We start from the raw sequence: 14550 nt of genomic DNA, 5'->3' as shown, positions 1-14550 counted from the left end.
TTTTTGTTCATAGTAAACATCTTTACTACTTGAGCCCTAGTTTATTTAATTGCATTGTGTTTAGAGTATGCATATTTTAAGTAAAATTAATAGTATTTACGAAGGATCCTCTTTTGTAAATGTCGTTTCTTCCTTACAGGTTTGACGACTCAGATTATTTGCGGGTAACTGTCGCCGCCATGTGGCTACTTTTGGAACTGCTGTTAAATTAACATTTTATTTTTCGACAAGAAACCTTCATTACTTGCAACTAAATACCTGAATTTAAACACATAATTCGTTTTTTAAAGTTTAATTATTAACTCATATCTTCCAAGAATTACCAAAAAAGAGAGCGGGAGTAATTGTTTGCGTGAAGGGAAGTGTTTGAGGATGGAAACCGGAAGTCAGTCGGCTTCACAACATGGTGGCACCCATGAAGAATAATCTCTGAAGGAGACGTTTAATAAACGGTGCGTATCTTACGAAACATGGAGAAATGAAGAAACTAGTTATTTTAGTTATACTGTCTATATTTTCAATTAAACTTCATTCCGCATTGGCAGTTTTATAATCCATTACACAGCAAAATTACTTACATACTATGTACATACATGTTATGCAAGTACTGTAGTTCTGCTATACAGTAATGTATGATGATTCATGTATAATAATTCTAATAAATAATGTATGGGAGTTTTGCTCCATAAAAATGACATTTGTGAAAAAAATGGAACTGATAGGATGACAATATCTGTAACACGATAGTGTGTTGGCTATCTTGTGCTTTTCCCATGCAGTTCTGTATCCTGGGCTTTTGTCTCGTGATGGCCCCAACATGAAGTGTGCACGCTGCCTGATCCAGCTGCAGAGGCTCAGGCTGCTGGGCCAGTCTGCCTCATCTGCAGCCAAGTATGGCCCTCTGCTCCAATCTGGTCACCCCAGCTTGCTGCACAACACACAACCTCAGGTAAACATTGCACAGCATCAAAGAGATGACAACAGTACCATGAGTGTAGACTTAAAGTTCATATATCATTATGGTAGGTATTGAGGCGTATCCACGGCAGCCCGCCATGCTCCAAAGGTCGCAGAGTGCCGTCAGAGTTCCTCAATGAGGACGATGGCAAGAACAAGTCTGTAGTCTCTCACGACCTCTTTGAGCAGTTGGCCCCGGAAAACAAAAGCAAGGCCTCCTTCAACAAGGTGGTGGACTTTTTCACCAAGGCTGACGTGAGACGGCGTGGTCACGTGGAGTTCATCTACGCTGCTCTTAAGAAGATGCCCGAGTTTGGTGTGGAGAAAGACCTGGCCGTCTACAACAAGCTCCTGGATGTTTTTCCTAAGGAGGTATTTGTGCCCAGGAACTTCATCCAGCGCATGTTTAACCACTATCCCCGACAGCAGGAGTGCGCAGTGGAGATACTAGAACAGATGGAGAACTACGGTGTGTGTCCAGGAAACAAAGTTATCAAATATTACGTATTCTGGAGCTGAAATGAATAATTTATTCCCCAGGCATCACGCCTAACGTGGAAACTAAGGTGCTGTTGGTGCAGATATTTGGAGAGAAGGGCCACCCTGTGCGGAAGTACCAGCGCATTATGTACTGGTTCCCTAGATTCAAACACGCCAACCCTTTCCCCGTCCCGCATGAGCTGCCTGAAGACCCAGTAGACCTGGCTCGCTTCAGCCTCAAACGAATCGCTAACGATCTGGATGCTAAAGTCAGCGTTTACCAGGTGACGAGTTAAAGCTGCAATATGTTTGTATTTATCAAAGGGAAAAGTGGAATCATTGTTGTCCTCACCAGATGCCCATCACAAGGATGGAAGACCGGGTGACAGTTCCACACATAGTAGGTAGGTGCACACTTCTGCTTTACATAATACTGTCATACTTGTTGACAGCATGTTGTGCCCCACCAGGCATCCAGAGTCCCAGCCAGATGGAGCTCCTCAGCAAACATAAACCCAGCAGGCCAGTGTTTGTGGAGGGACCTTTCCCACTGTGGCTGAGGAAGACATGCGTCCAATACTACGTGCTTCGAGCCGACCCCACACCGCCTGAGGAGAAGGTGACAATGACTTTGGCCCGACTGACTTCTCGACTCGACTGACTTCTGTTTCTCTCCAGGTGGAGGAACCCTACGATCCAGAGCGCTCCTTCGGCTACCCTCTGCAGCTTGACCTCGACTATGACCGTGACCTCGGAGACATTGAGACGTTTGACGTGGAAGACTGTGAGATGATCGCATTTAGTCAGCAGCGAGAAACGTACAAAAGTGCATTCTCTAACATGTCTTTGTACCCGTAGTGGATGAAGGTCCAGTGTTTGCCATGTGTATGACCAGCCAGGGAGACCAGGTCACCCTCAACCAGTGGATCTCTGGCCTACAGGAGACCAACCCCATCCTGGGTCACATCACCACCCTCTTCCGCCTGGAACCCGGCCCCAGGGAGCTCCAGGCTGGAGCCTATGCAGAGTCAGCCCACCACCACAGTGCTCGTCCAGAAACCCAGAGGGACGAGTCTACCCCAGAAGAGGAGGAAGAAGAGGAGGAGCCGAGGAGGAGTAGTGGGATGAAGTAGTGAGGAAGACATCCCATCAGTAAGGAGGAGGAACTCTCTCTGCATGACATTCAACAATTGACATTGTACAAATGCAGTAATAAATGAATTCACAGCAAGAGTGAGTCACATGTGTCTTTTTGTTTGCTATCGTAGCAAGAGAAGAAAACCTTACAGAATGGCCTTCAATGTACAAAATCTTTTATTCCTTGAAAGGCATTTAAAAAACATTCCCTTTGAACTGGTAAACAAGTCACAAAGACACTCGGAGGGGATCCCCTGCAGCCGTTGGAATCTTCTCCAGCAAAGTCAAAAACGCAATAAATAATAAATAAAGGCTGCTGGAAAGTGTGAATTTGCCATCTCAAATACAGTATTTTGTATGTACAGCTGTCACATGACCAAGGCTGATCAATCCAAGTGATTATTGTATATTTGATGCATACCAATACATAGTACTTATTGCCTTTTTCTGCCAACACAGATTCAAATCTCTTTAGAATAAAAAAAAAAAAACGAGTGTTTCAAACAAGATTAAGTGCTTCGAGTACTGTCAAAGAAGAAAGTGTACAAAATAATATACAGTATACATCAACAACAACATTATCCGTTATTGTGCTTTAATATGATGTGTGGGCTCGTCCAGACATGTGAAAACCTAATTTGGATGCGTGGGTGGTGTTTCAATTCAAGTTTTCCTTTTGAAACATGCTAATAAATAAACCAGGTAGAGATACTCTCTCCAGGTGGGGGCCAGCCCTGCACGTCACTCCCTGTATGTTTCTGTGAAACAAATGTGAGACAAAAATTAAACTTGATTCAAACATGCTGCATACTAATCTCTTCAGCCTCAATTTACACTGATGAAAATAAGTATTGGATCTCATGCTGATTTTGTAGGCTTACCCCCTTAAAAAGGTATGAGCGGTGCATATTTTTATGGTAGTTTTATTCCAACAGAGAGAGAGAGAGAGAGAGAGAGAATATAAACAAAACTAACATTAAATAAAGGCTCTAAATTAATTTGATTGAGGGAAATAAGTATTCGATCCCCTACCCAACAGTAAGCGTTCTGACCCCTGCAGACCATGAAGCACACATACTGTATGTCCTGTCCCTTTAGGAAATTACTCATTCGTTATGTGGATAAGACACCTAACACAGACTCTCTCTTCCATTCAAAGCTCGCCACCACCATGAGGAAGACCAAAAAACAGTCAGACGACCTCAGAGACAAGATTGTACACCTGCACAAGACTGGCCTGGACTACCAGAAGTTTGACAGTCAACACCTGAATGACTTAGGCAAGGCTTGGGAGAATGTGATGTGGTCTCGTGAGACCAAAATCGGGCTCTTTGGCATCAAGTGGACTTGACGTGTTTGGAGGGCGAGAAATGCTGAATATGAGCCCAACAACACCATTCCTACTGTCACACACGGAAATTTAAACAGTTACTTTCTCGGACCGAAATCCCTCCCGAGATTTGTGCGACCCTGGTGACCAACTACAAGAAAGGTCTGGCTTCTGTGCTTGCCAAAAAGTACTAAATCATGATGAAATACTTTTCCTCAATCAAATACAAGTTAACATATAACCTTTATGAAATGTTATTTTCTTTCCAATTTTTTTTACATTCCGTCTCTTTCTGTCACAATAAACCCACCACAAAACTGGACTGCTCATATCCTTGTAAGGGAGTAAAATTACAGCATAACCGCTGGATCAAAATACTTATTTTCTCCACTAAATTTCACGGCATGTACTAGAAAATGTAACACAGTTTTTTCAAGAACCCCCCCTTACCCCCAACACACACACAGTAAATTGTCACCAATATGCTGAAATACTATGACAATTAGTTACATCTTGAAATGAAGCGCAATAATGCTTGTGTCAACACAACACAAGAGTTGTCCAGGGGTCTCAGCTAGAAAGCTTGCGTACGCACAAAACAGTACCATAACGTTCCATACGGTGTTTCCACACAATGTGTGTGCTCAAAAAACACAACCTGGTGTGAGAATGTCCGCCAACTTTGTACTTTTTGGAGACATGGAAAAAAAAAAAAAAAAAAAAGGCAACACGCATGTTAAGTGGTGAAGTGACGTCATTTGTTGGAAATGAACTTTGATCCTACATGTAATGGAAGGAAATAAAGGTTAATCAATAAAGTAAAACACTTGTGTCTCAACATTTATTAAGTTAATCTTTGTTTCGTTTTAAAATGCTTAATTAAATCATAAACCGTCACGGTTCATATCCTGTATTGTATGTGCTCGTCAACATATGAGTGATGACTGTAAATAACTGATAACTGTCATAACTAATAAGTATGACATAACACCTAGCGTCCTGAGAAAAAGATACATGACAATAGCAATGCAGCACTTGGATATTTCATCATTTTATCATCATGAGAAAAGTATTATGTATTTTATAATCATTACGCAGTGCACAGATTTTGGGTTTCTGGCGTAAGGAGACTTTTAGTCAGAATTCCACACACAGATCCACCGATATTCTTGAGCTGTGATTCCCAACCACTGTGCCGCGGCACGCTATTGTGCCATGAGCAATCATTAGATGTGCTGTGGGAAATTATCCAATTTTACTTAATTGGTCAAATTTTTTTTTTTTTTTTTTAGTACAAATAATGTATCGTTGTTCATCCATCTATGCCAGCAATGCATGGAGACAGGCAGAGCAATGGGTCACCGTGGCAACCACAGAACTACTATACAAGTCAGTGTAGTAAAATGGTGGCATGTGGTGGCTTTAAAGCGTATAAAGATATGAGGAGAGCATTTTACCGGGCAGAGTAGCTCCATGCTGCTGGAGCTGGCTGGTAAAGAAGCGCTCCCGCTGAGACACCTGCTCATCCCAGGCCTCCAAGATGCACCGTCGCTCAGCGGGCTCCAGGGTGAGCGTGTGTGGGTGGGCCTCGTCAATGTGGGCCCGGACCCCCTCCAGGCTGTGGGAGTACTGCAGGTTGCCGCACACCATGCAGACCAGCAGCTGGTTGAGGGGGTCGTAGTCCATGAGGTAGATGTTCCTCCACGCGGGCTCCGATATAAGACCGTCCTCGCTGCCGGGATGGTGCTCGTCATTGGCAAACAAAAGCTCGTCTGACCACACCGGGTGAGGAAAATGAGCTTCTGACATTTAATTCTCTTCAGATTGAAAACGTGTCAATACTTCACCTTGTAGTGGCACTGTGTAATCTGGGTAGGCCTCAGTGTGCATCGAATTGCTGCAAAAAACAAAGAATACAATATGACAATAACTATAACACAAAAAACAAGGCAAAACAAATCAAGTGTTATACCTGATAAGATGTTCTGATTCTTCCGTCAAAGGACTGGAGGTCACCCATTGACAGGAATCCTGCTGTGATGAAATCGTATATAAAACAGTTCTGTTAATATGCTTAAATTGTCCCAGAGCAATGTTGGATAACTACCATCTCACTCAAAGCCCAGCAAAGGAAAAATAATGCCAATAAAACAGTCAAATCAAGTCTTGTTCAGTGAATATTTCAGTGTGAAAGCTTGAATATCAACATGTAATTTCAACTTGTAATAACAGCTTTTAGAACGAGAAGATTAGTGTTTGCTGTTGTCATGGTGAACCTGGCTAACCTTCCTGGTAACTCTTCAACATTTTTAATGAAGAAAGATTTATTTTTAATAGGTTGTAGTACCTGAATGTGCATGTCCTGAGCATGCAGGATGGGTTTGCATTTGGAGACTCTACTCTGCGCGATCCCCTTATCACCAACAGCCTTCCTAGCTCTCTGCTCCTTCTTTTTTATCCTCCAATATTCCCGCTTCCTCTTCTGAAAGTCCTCCTTGGATTCCCCAGGAACAGGCTTGGGAGGACCCATGGTGCTTAAAGGTGCCACGGCTTGGAAATGTTTGGAGGTCTGAGTGATTTTAATTGAACAAAGAGTGGGGTTTGGGGTTTGGCCAGGGGGTTCAATGGGATGCAGGTTGATGGTGGAAAGAGGGTTGTCCGGGGGCTTCAGAGTCGGGAGGAAATCTGTGCTTCTGGATGTCCATTTAAGTGAAGCTGGCGTGGCATGTGGCTCATTCACATCACATGGCTTGCTGGTGACAGGGTGCTTTACTTTAATTGAGTTCGTTGACGGCTCAGCACTACAAGACGAAGAAGTGAGAACTAGTAGAGTGGGAATCTTGCTCCCTGACGAAAAGGAAGGCATGGTCGCCTTGGGGAGAAGTTTTGCTGGGGCCTTCACGGCTTTAATGGAGTTGGCAACCAGAGCTGGCGCCTGAAAGGCAAAACAACACACACTGATGACTTCCTGCAACACATAAACACACTCTGCGGAAAAAACCACTGGAGTTCTTCCACACCACACACGTACTAGAACATACAAGTTGGAAGAATAGCATTGCTCATGATGTCTTACTCACATGAAGACCTACGATTCAGGGGTAACTCAGAAGTGTCAGCCCCTGATTTACTGATTACAAGCTGCCTCCACGACTTTCGTCTTATGTTGATGAGCAAATGACCTGCTCAGTTTCAAAAGCACCCCCCACCCCAAGTGAACACTATTTTTGCTGCGCCAGTGTCAAATCTCAGGGAGTTGTTTGTAGTCATGAGTCAGGTTTCAGCCTTACACACACAGATCTTCATGAAATAGCACACAAACATCATAAAGACGTAAAAACCAAAACAGCACCTGGTTGCTTCTCAGGGGAAGCCGCCTGTCCTTCAGCTGGTCCTTCAAACGGGCCCTCTGCTGCCTCTTCATCAGCTTCCAGTACTCCCTCTTCCTCTGCAGGCTGCTCATGGCGCTCTGCTCCACCCCGTCCAACGTCTTCCGACAACCGGCATCATTACGGTTCTCTCTTGTGCGCTCAGGGTGGTGATGGAGCTTAGGCGGCTGTGTTGAGCTGGAGTTCTGATGAGACACCGCCCTAGAAGGGCGAAGCCTGGGTGTGCCCTCCCTCCTGACCATGGGAGTGCTTTGGGGTGACCCCTTGCAGGTAGGCTGCAGGAGGACCATGTCTGAGGTAGAAAGAGGTGCTGTTTGGTCGTCCTTGAGGGGGGGCTGGGTTTTGACCTGCAGTGTGAAGTCAGCAACGATGGGAGCCACAGGAGTTAGATTTGGCTCTGAAGCCTCCTCTTTAATCTCAGCCTTAACTTGGGCTTCTTTGCTTTTACACTCGCTGTTGACCGTGCTTAGTGACTCCTCCAGCAGCCTCTTCATGGAGGCCACAGCTAGCAGAGTGGTAGCCTGGCTGTCTGCCGCCACAGCTAGGTCAGGCTCAGGCACTGGAGGTGATGGCGCTGGGGAGGCAGGGCAGGCTGGGGGTTTGAGGTCTGGACATATGGCTGCTTGTGGGGCGTCATTTAGATTAGCTGCTGGTGTGGGCTCCTGTTTTATGGCATTAGCATATGGAGCGGCGGGCTGGTTGTCATTTAAATGAGGCGCTTGGTTTCCTGAACGCTCCGCCGGAGGCCTGCTTGGTGCCACAGGGGTTGCTGCTGCTTGTCTCAGGGCTTTCCTCCTCTGCAAAGTTGCTGTGTGTCTCGCCTCAGACACACTTTGCCTCAGTCGGGCCGCCCGCGCAGCCCGCTGTTGGCGCTTCTTCACCCGCCAGTACTCACGCTTTTTGGCCATCTTCGCCTCCTCTGTCAATGACAGATCCAACGTGAGCGCGCGATTTGACACGGCCATTCTCATGACACATCCACCTGGGGACGGATTCCCAGGAATTAAATTCTGCTGTCTTTGAGGATGAGTGAGAGTGAGGGTGCTGGTGGCACTTTGGATGGCTGATGTGGTTGTGCTTTGAGTGGCCGCTCTAACAGGGGACACGTTGACCTGAGGGGGGAGCTGCTTGACACAAAGTGGTCTCCACTTAGCATCAACAGGATTTGAAGCATGAAGTCCTTCTGCACTTTTGGATCTGTTGGGATTTAAGGAAACCAACTGGGGAATGTTAACAGACACCGTTCCGTCCTCTTTGATGAAGCCCCCGATAGTCTCAGACACATGGCTCAGACTGCTTCCTGACGACTGGGCCAGCGCTCGGGACCTTCTCATGTCCTCCAGGATCTTCTGATAGCGTCGGACTCGTCGCATCACGGAGTCTTTCTCCTTAAGCCGGGCCTTGGCCTCCATTGTCATCTTTGCCCGCTGTTCTCTCTTTTTAATCCGCCAGTATTCCCTCTGTTTGGCGATGATCTGCTCTGGTGTGTCACAGGAGTCTATTCTGAGAATGTGTCTCAAGTTAAAAGTTGATGCCAAAGACAAGGATTTGACTTTTAGATGTCTTTGAGCGTCTATCAATCTCTGCCGAGGTGTTCTGCATCTGGTGATCGCTCGAGGGACAGAGGACAGTACAAAATGTGGAGGCTTCCTCTCCAAGTTACCATCAGGAATTCCCATTTGGGAGGCTTTATTCCTATTATGATTATTTATTACTATTTGTGTTTTCACCTTTCCAAGAGGATGAGCAGCACTCGTCCTCCCCGACGTGACGTTTCTGTTCTGTGTCCGTTCTCTGGCTTTGGCGAGCTTTGCGGCCATCTTGGCACGTTGCTCTCGCTTTTTTATCCTCCAGTGCTCTCGGCGCAGAGCCGCCCTCTCCTCCTCAGACTGGAGCAGAGGAAGAGAGTCTGCATTGTTACTGCCTGTTTGAGGCGCTGTGTCTTCTGTCTTGACAGGTGCCGAGTCCCACGAGGAGGGTACTCCAGGGTGTGAAGGTTTCCGAGAGCGTAACGCAAAGTGTGTCTTCTGTTGTGATCTGCGTTGTGCTGTGATGTTAGCTGACCTGCCATTGGTCAGCATGGTCGCAGTGCTCTCAGTGCTTTTAGACCTCTGAGACCTAGATGAAGTACAATTCACGCCCGCAGGAGCACTCAGATGCCAGACCTTAACTGTACTCTCCCGTGTTGGTCTCTTTCCGTTCCCCGAAAGGCGGGCCCTCTGCTGCCGCTTCTGGGTTCGCCAGTATTCTCTTCTGCGCGCCAGAGTGGCATCGTCATACTCTGAGGCAGGTTGGTACCGCTGGGATGCAGAACCGCCTTTCCCTTTGACGCTTGGCATGCTGTTGCCAGCTTGTACAGCGCGTCAGATCTCATCAAAATGGCTGGTCACATGGATCCATTCATTCAGTCCTCAATGACCCAACTTGTTCTTCTTCATGATGTCACAGCGGGGACAGCATCACATTGGCAATCAGGTGTCCTAAGGAAGCACATCAAACATGAGGCATAATCTGCTGTGAGATTATCACAAGTCTGCCTTTAGTTGCCCTGACTCACAAAAAGTTCGAGATATTTGACTTTTGGGTGAAATTTCAGGATGAACCTAAAATGCACTACAGTTCGACCTTCCATATACTGTTGAATGCACATGCCCAGTGAAATTGTGACTCTTCAAATCACTTATCATGTTCAACCTGCTGATGACATGCTAAACTCAGTGGCCACTTCCATCTGAAAACATTCTATTTGTTAGGTTAGGTGTTGTCTGATGATGTCAAAAGGTGAACAGCGTGATGAAGACGACTGTTTAAATACCAATTCTAATTGAACCAGGACATTTATTGGTCTATTCATGGATCACACATTTGCCTCGGTGATGTGCATTTAAATGTTTAGAGAAGGTCAATTTAGGTTCACCTGTATTTTAGGTTCCTCCTCAACTTTCACCCATGTGCCAAATATCCCAAACGTTTGTGATATCTGATATATGAACAAAATGTGTAATCATATTTTGAAGTGCTATATGAACACAATGTATTTTTCAGAGATTAGCATGTATGGCTCTCACAGTACACCATGTGTAAAATAATCCACTTTCACATGTGATTTTCACAGAAAAACAAAAAATACACGTTTGGACTCTTTATGCTGGGTGTTAAAGGATGGGACAATGGCACATGGTCACATTGTACTACTGTATCTTAACAGCAGTTAGCTTTTTTTAAACCTACAAACATGTCTTGAGAAACGTATAGGAAGCCGGAAGCACAAACAGGGTGACACTGCCCCTTTAAACGTGTCTCTCTTATGACACGACAATTCTGCCCGTCGACGACAAATATTTACCATTTATCGAACGTTTGCTTGGTTCAAATCGAAGCCGGCGAAGAACTCCGAAGCGTTTGCATGCATGCATGAATAAATAAAAGAGTGCGCCATTGGGGGCGTTCAAGCAGGCTAAGAGCTGTGTCTCACAATGGACATCTTCCTCCTCTTGTCCTTGCCGTCTGTCTGCGCCTGCTGGCGAAAAGAACCCGCTAAGAAAATAAAAGCATGCACGGTCGTTTACCTTTTCTTTGAGTTACATCTAACTTTTTTCCAGGGCAGTTTTTAGGGAGAGGTTTTGTCTTTTTTGTGGTGCGAGGACACAGGCAGGACACTGCAGCTCGATTCCGCCAGCCAACCGTACACAGGCTGCCTTGACAACGCACATAAGTACCAGGATGTTGGACCTCAGTGTGTGTCTGTGTGTGTGTGGCCGCGGCCGCCATTCTTCACTATGCTATAACAAATGGCTATGATCTACATGATAGGACACATGTTACTGTACCAAAGACTTGGGCACATTCAGGAAGCATTCTAGACACAAAAAAAATGATGCACGCTTTCAAAATACAACATTTGATTGCCTAAATTTGAATAGGAGGACAAAGTGCCATTGACTGACTGACTGCGCGTCTACAGCCAGGGGTGCCGTACAGGGGGGATAAGTTAGGACAATCCAGGGGCCCCAAAACATAGAGATGTGGTGACAACAGTTGCGAGGGGGGCCCAAATAGATTTTTTTTTTCATGGGGCCCAGAATTCCAGGTGGTGCCCCTGTCTACAGCTGACCTATATTTGCACATGCACTGCAAAAAACATGATGAAATGTCAACAACTAAGGGGTCAATTTAAGGGAACAAGCAAACAATCTGCGAATGTTTTCTTTTCTGGTGTAACATCCCAATTTAGGACAAGACATTTTCCAATAAGAATCAATCAGCTACCTATTGTCACAAAGTATCAGTAATTGCTGAGATAGGAGAAGGTGTAGGATTAAATAAGATTAGTCCTTTTCAGACATATTGAATTGCGCAAATGATAAGCACTGATAAGCATTTCATAAAAACACTACTTTTTTTTTTAATGAAGCCTGACTTTTACTTTTATTAGCACCAGCACATCTTGATTGCATTCCTTTGTTTATGTTATAAGTTTTTTTTTTAATGTACATAATTAGCTTGGGGTCTGAACCGTTACATCGAGTGGAACTGTAATGTAACTTTCTTAAGTATGTTTGAGACAAAGAAAAACATTATTATTATGCAGAAACAGACACAATCATAATTGGAAAACATACAGTTGGGACCTCTAAATAAGCCACAACCTATCATAATGAATACAAATTCACTTAAGTGTTCATTTAATTTGTAAATACACTACAAATTATAAGAACAGTAGAGCCCCTCTATTTGTGGCTGTTATGATCCAAGACCCCCGTGAATAGCAAAAAAATTGGAATACTGGACACACTCATAAAAGCTCTCTAACAATGTCTATTTTTACTCTATACTCTAAACGAAAGTCTATTTTTGATACTCTAAACAAAATACTTTGAAGCGCATGGGCAACACTGCTTACTTGGCTACTAGTATTGTAGTACACCATGGGCAGACTTGGCCGCCTTGTTAAGCAGGATCCCCATACAATAATAATAATATATATTTTTAGAATTAGAATGAATTTGATTTTATATAGCACTTGTCAAGGCATCCAAAGCATTTCACAATGAAGTGAACCCATTATTCATTCACTCCTCAGTCACACAACAGTGGTAGTAACCTACATCTGTACCCACAGCCGCCCTGGGGTAGTCTGACGAAAACATGGCTGCCAATTCGCGCCTACGACCTCTACATTCATGCACCAGTGTGGGGGGCAAGGTGGGCGAGGTGCCTTGCCCAGGGACACAGAGACAGTGACTGGGTGGAGTGAGGATTGAGCCACCAACCTTATAGTTTCGGGACAAAGCCATTGCTACCCAAGTTTATACACGCATGCACTCATTAAAAGCTTTGATTGACATATGACTATAATAAATGCAAACTTCATTTCGTATACTTTACACTAGTGTACACAGTATTCTTCTTTTAACAAACTCCTATGTAGTGATATTCTTGTTTGATCATAATTTGGTAACAAAGCAGTACATGATAAAATGAACACATTCAATTTGGATGAAGGGACAGGAAATAGTTATTTTTGAATGTCATAGTTCAAATATGATTTTTCTGTTATGTACTCCAAGTTGCTAACAGTATGTAATTCACCTGTGCGTATGTGAATAATGTAACACATTGTATTATAGCCACAGGCGATTCTAGAGTCTGATGGGGCCCTAGGCAAATATTTGTAGGGGGCACCTCGAACCAGCATCCATCGACATTATGCATAGTGCCACTGTCGTAGAAGTTCAAAGTATGTCTGCCCTTGGGACCCCCAACAGGGCTGGGGCCCCAACAAGTCGTCTGCCTTGCCTTTTGGCAAGCAACACACCTGATTATAGCAGTTCTCATTTACATTCTTTATGGTAAGATTCAGATACTTGCACTTTCATGTTTATATCACGTTGAGAATGTAGTGGTGCATACATTAACCTACTTGCATATATTCATTCTGTTGAGTAAAAAAAAAAAGACATTCCTTCATTTAATCAAAGTGTAAGCACTGCACTTAACTTCATTTTCTATTCCACTCAAAGCCAGCTAATTCATTGTACCTCGCCTTACACCTAACCCTGCCCAGCTTGCTTGCTTACTAACATGGCGGACTTTTCCATTGCGTACCACACTGTATTAGATGCATTATCGCCTGACTAGGCAGTCGTGCACTTGCGCTTTAAAGTCTTTGCTCTAAACCAAAAGGTCCCCAACCACCAGGTCGTACCTGATATACGATAACATACAACTATGTATTTTTTTTTTAACTATGTATTTTCATCACAAAACGTCCCTGCTAGCAGCCTTTTAGCTTGCTAATACATGGAAACAGGAATCAGAAGGTCGCTCCATCATCAGAGGTTGACGCTGTAGTTATTTGCTAACTAACATAATTACACCACAGGTCTCTGCTTTTTTTTATCACAGCAAAATAACCCACAATGGAGCCAAAGAACTCACTTTCTTTATCAAAATGTTGCACGTGGCAACATTTTGATAAAGAAGGTGACAAACTATTGAATTCAAGAAATAACTCATAAAACATGAAGGTGGCATTTGTGTGGATCTTGTTGCCACCAAGGTAAAAGGTAAGAGTGACGTTAAATGTTAATTTATCCCTTTCAGTTGTCATTTATGTGCATTTTGAAGTGTGTTCTGCATGTAAAACTAGAATTGTAAATCTATAAAAATTTATATTGTTTGGACATTTTTGGCTTTCAGGAACAGATTATTTGGATTTAGATTATTTCTGATGGGAAAAGCTGATTCGATTAGAGTACGTTCCGGTTAGCTCGGTACCGGTCCATGCACGGGGGCTGAACGTGTTACGGTGTCTGGCATGGGTCCAGGTGTTGTGGACCCCAGAGCAGAGACAAAGGCAGGATGGTGCAAAAAAGGTATTTAGAAATAACAAAGGGTGCTCACACAGGAGAAATGACAAAGTACAACAGAAGACAGCAGTTACAAAAGGTCACCAGGAAACTAGCAAAGTACAAACAAAAGCAGCAAATAAGGGAAAACACTGGAAATGCTCAACAACTTGCAGGTAATAGTCGGCAGCAGGGAAAAATGGCAAAAAAAGAAATACTAGCAACCATAGCATGAATGAACGGCGCATGCACGACGCTGGTGAAGGTTCAACAGCAATCTGGCACCAGCTGACTTGGCAGCACTGCTTGAGAAGGGCTTGATTACTGATTGGCGGTAGCTGTGCTCGTTAGGAGAGCAGATTCCGCTGCAGAGCTGCAATGAGACAAAGGAGGACAGCAGACCAAG

The 14550-nt window shown here is 44.3% G+C and overlaps 2 protein-coding genes across 4 annotated transcripts; one reads left to right on the top strand and one right to left on the bottom strand.

Annotated features, from left to right (window-relative positions):
- Positions 1–338: 338 nt before the first annotated feature.
- ecsit (ECSIT signaling integrator) lies at positions 339–2681 on the top strand. Its single transcript, XM_054753685.1, has 8 exons — positions 339–452; positions 780–949; positions 1027–1426; positions 1498–1721; positions 1793–1841; positions 1908–2056; positions 2116–2221; positions 2296–2681. Exons 2-8 carry the CDS (start codon positions 818–820, stop codon positions 2568–2570), a joined length of 1335 nt encoding a protein of 444 aa, XP_054609660.1. The 5' UTR covers positions 339–452; positions 780–817; the 3' UTR covers positions 2571–2681.
- LOC129168423 (uncharacterized) lies at positions 2384–10997 on the bottom strand. 3 transcript variants are annotated; one of them, XM_054753684.1, is made up of 7 exons: positions 10863–10997; positions 7257–9773; positions 6252–6839; positions 5877–5935; positions 5752–5801; positions 5362–5676; positions 2384–3332 (listed from the first exon to the last, which is right to left on the bottom strand). In XM_054753684.1, the coding sequence occupies exons 2-7, from the start codon at positions 9630–9632 to the stop codon at positions 3316–3318; spliced, it is 3405 nt and encodes a 1134-aa protein (XP_054609659.1). In that variant the 5' UTR covers positions 9633–9773; positions 10863–10997; the 3' UTR covers positions 2384–3315. The 3 variants fall into 3 exon arrangements, with proteins under 3 accessions (XP_054609659.1, XP_054609657.1, XP_054609658.1); XM_054753682.1 differs by having other exon boundaries at positions 2389–3332; positions 5877–5938; XM_054753683.1 differs by lacking the exon at positions 10863–10997 and adding an exon at positions 10640–10824 and having other exon boundaries at positions 2389–3332; positions 5877–5938.
- Positions 10998–14550: the final 3553 nt, after the last annotated feature.

The sequence above is a fragment of the Dunckerocampus dactyliophorus genome, chromosome 15, assembly GCF_027744805.1.
Source record: "Dunckerocampus dactyliophorus isolate RoL2022-P2 chromosome 15, RoL_Ddac_1.1, whole genome shotgun sequence".
Taxonomy (NCBI): domain Eukaryota; kingdom Metazoa; phylum Chordata; class Actinopteri; order Syngnathiformes; family Syngnathidae; genus Dunckerocampus; species Dunckerocampus dactyliophorus.
Note: the sequence above shows the minus strand (reverse complement) of the source record. Positions and strands in the feature narration are given on the sequence as shown.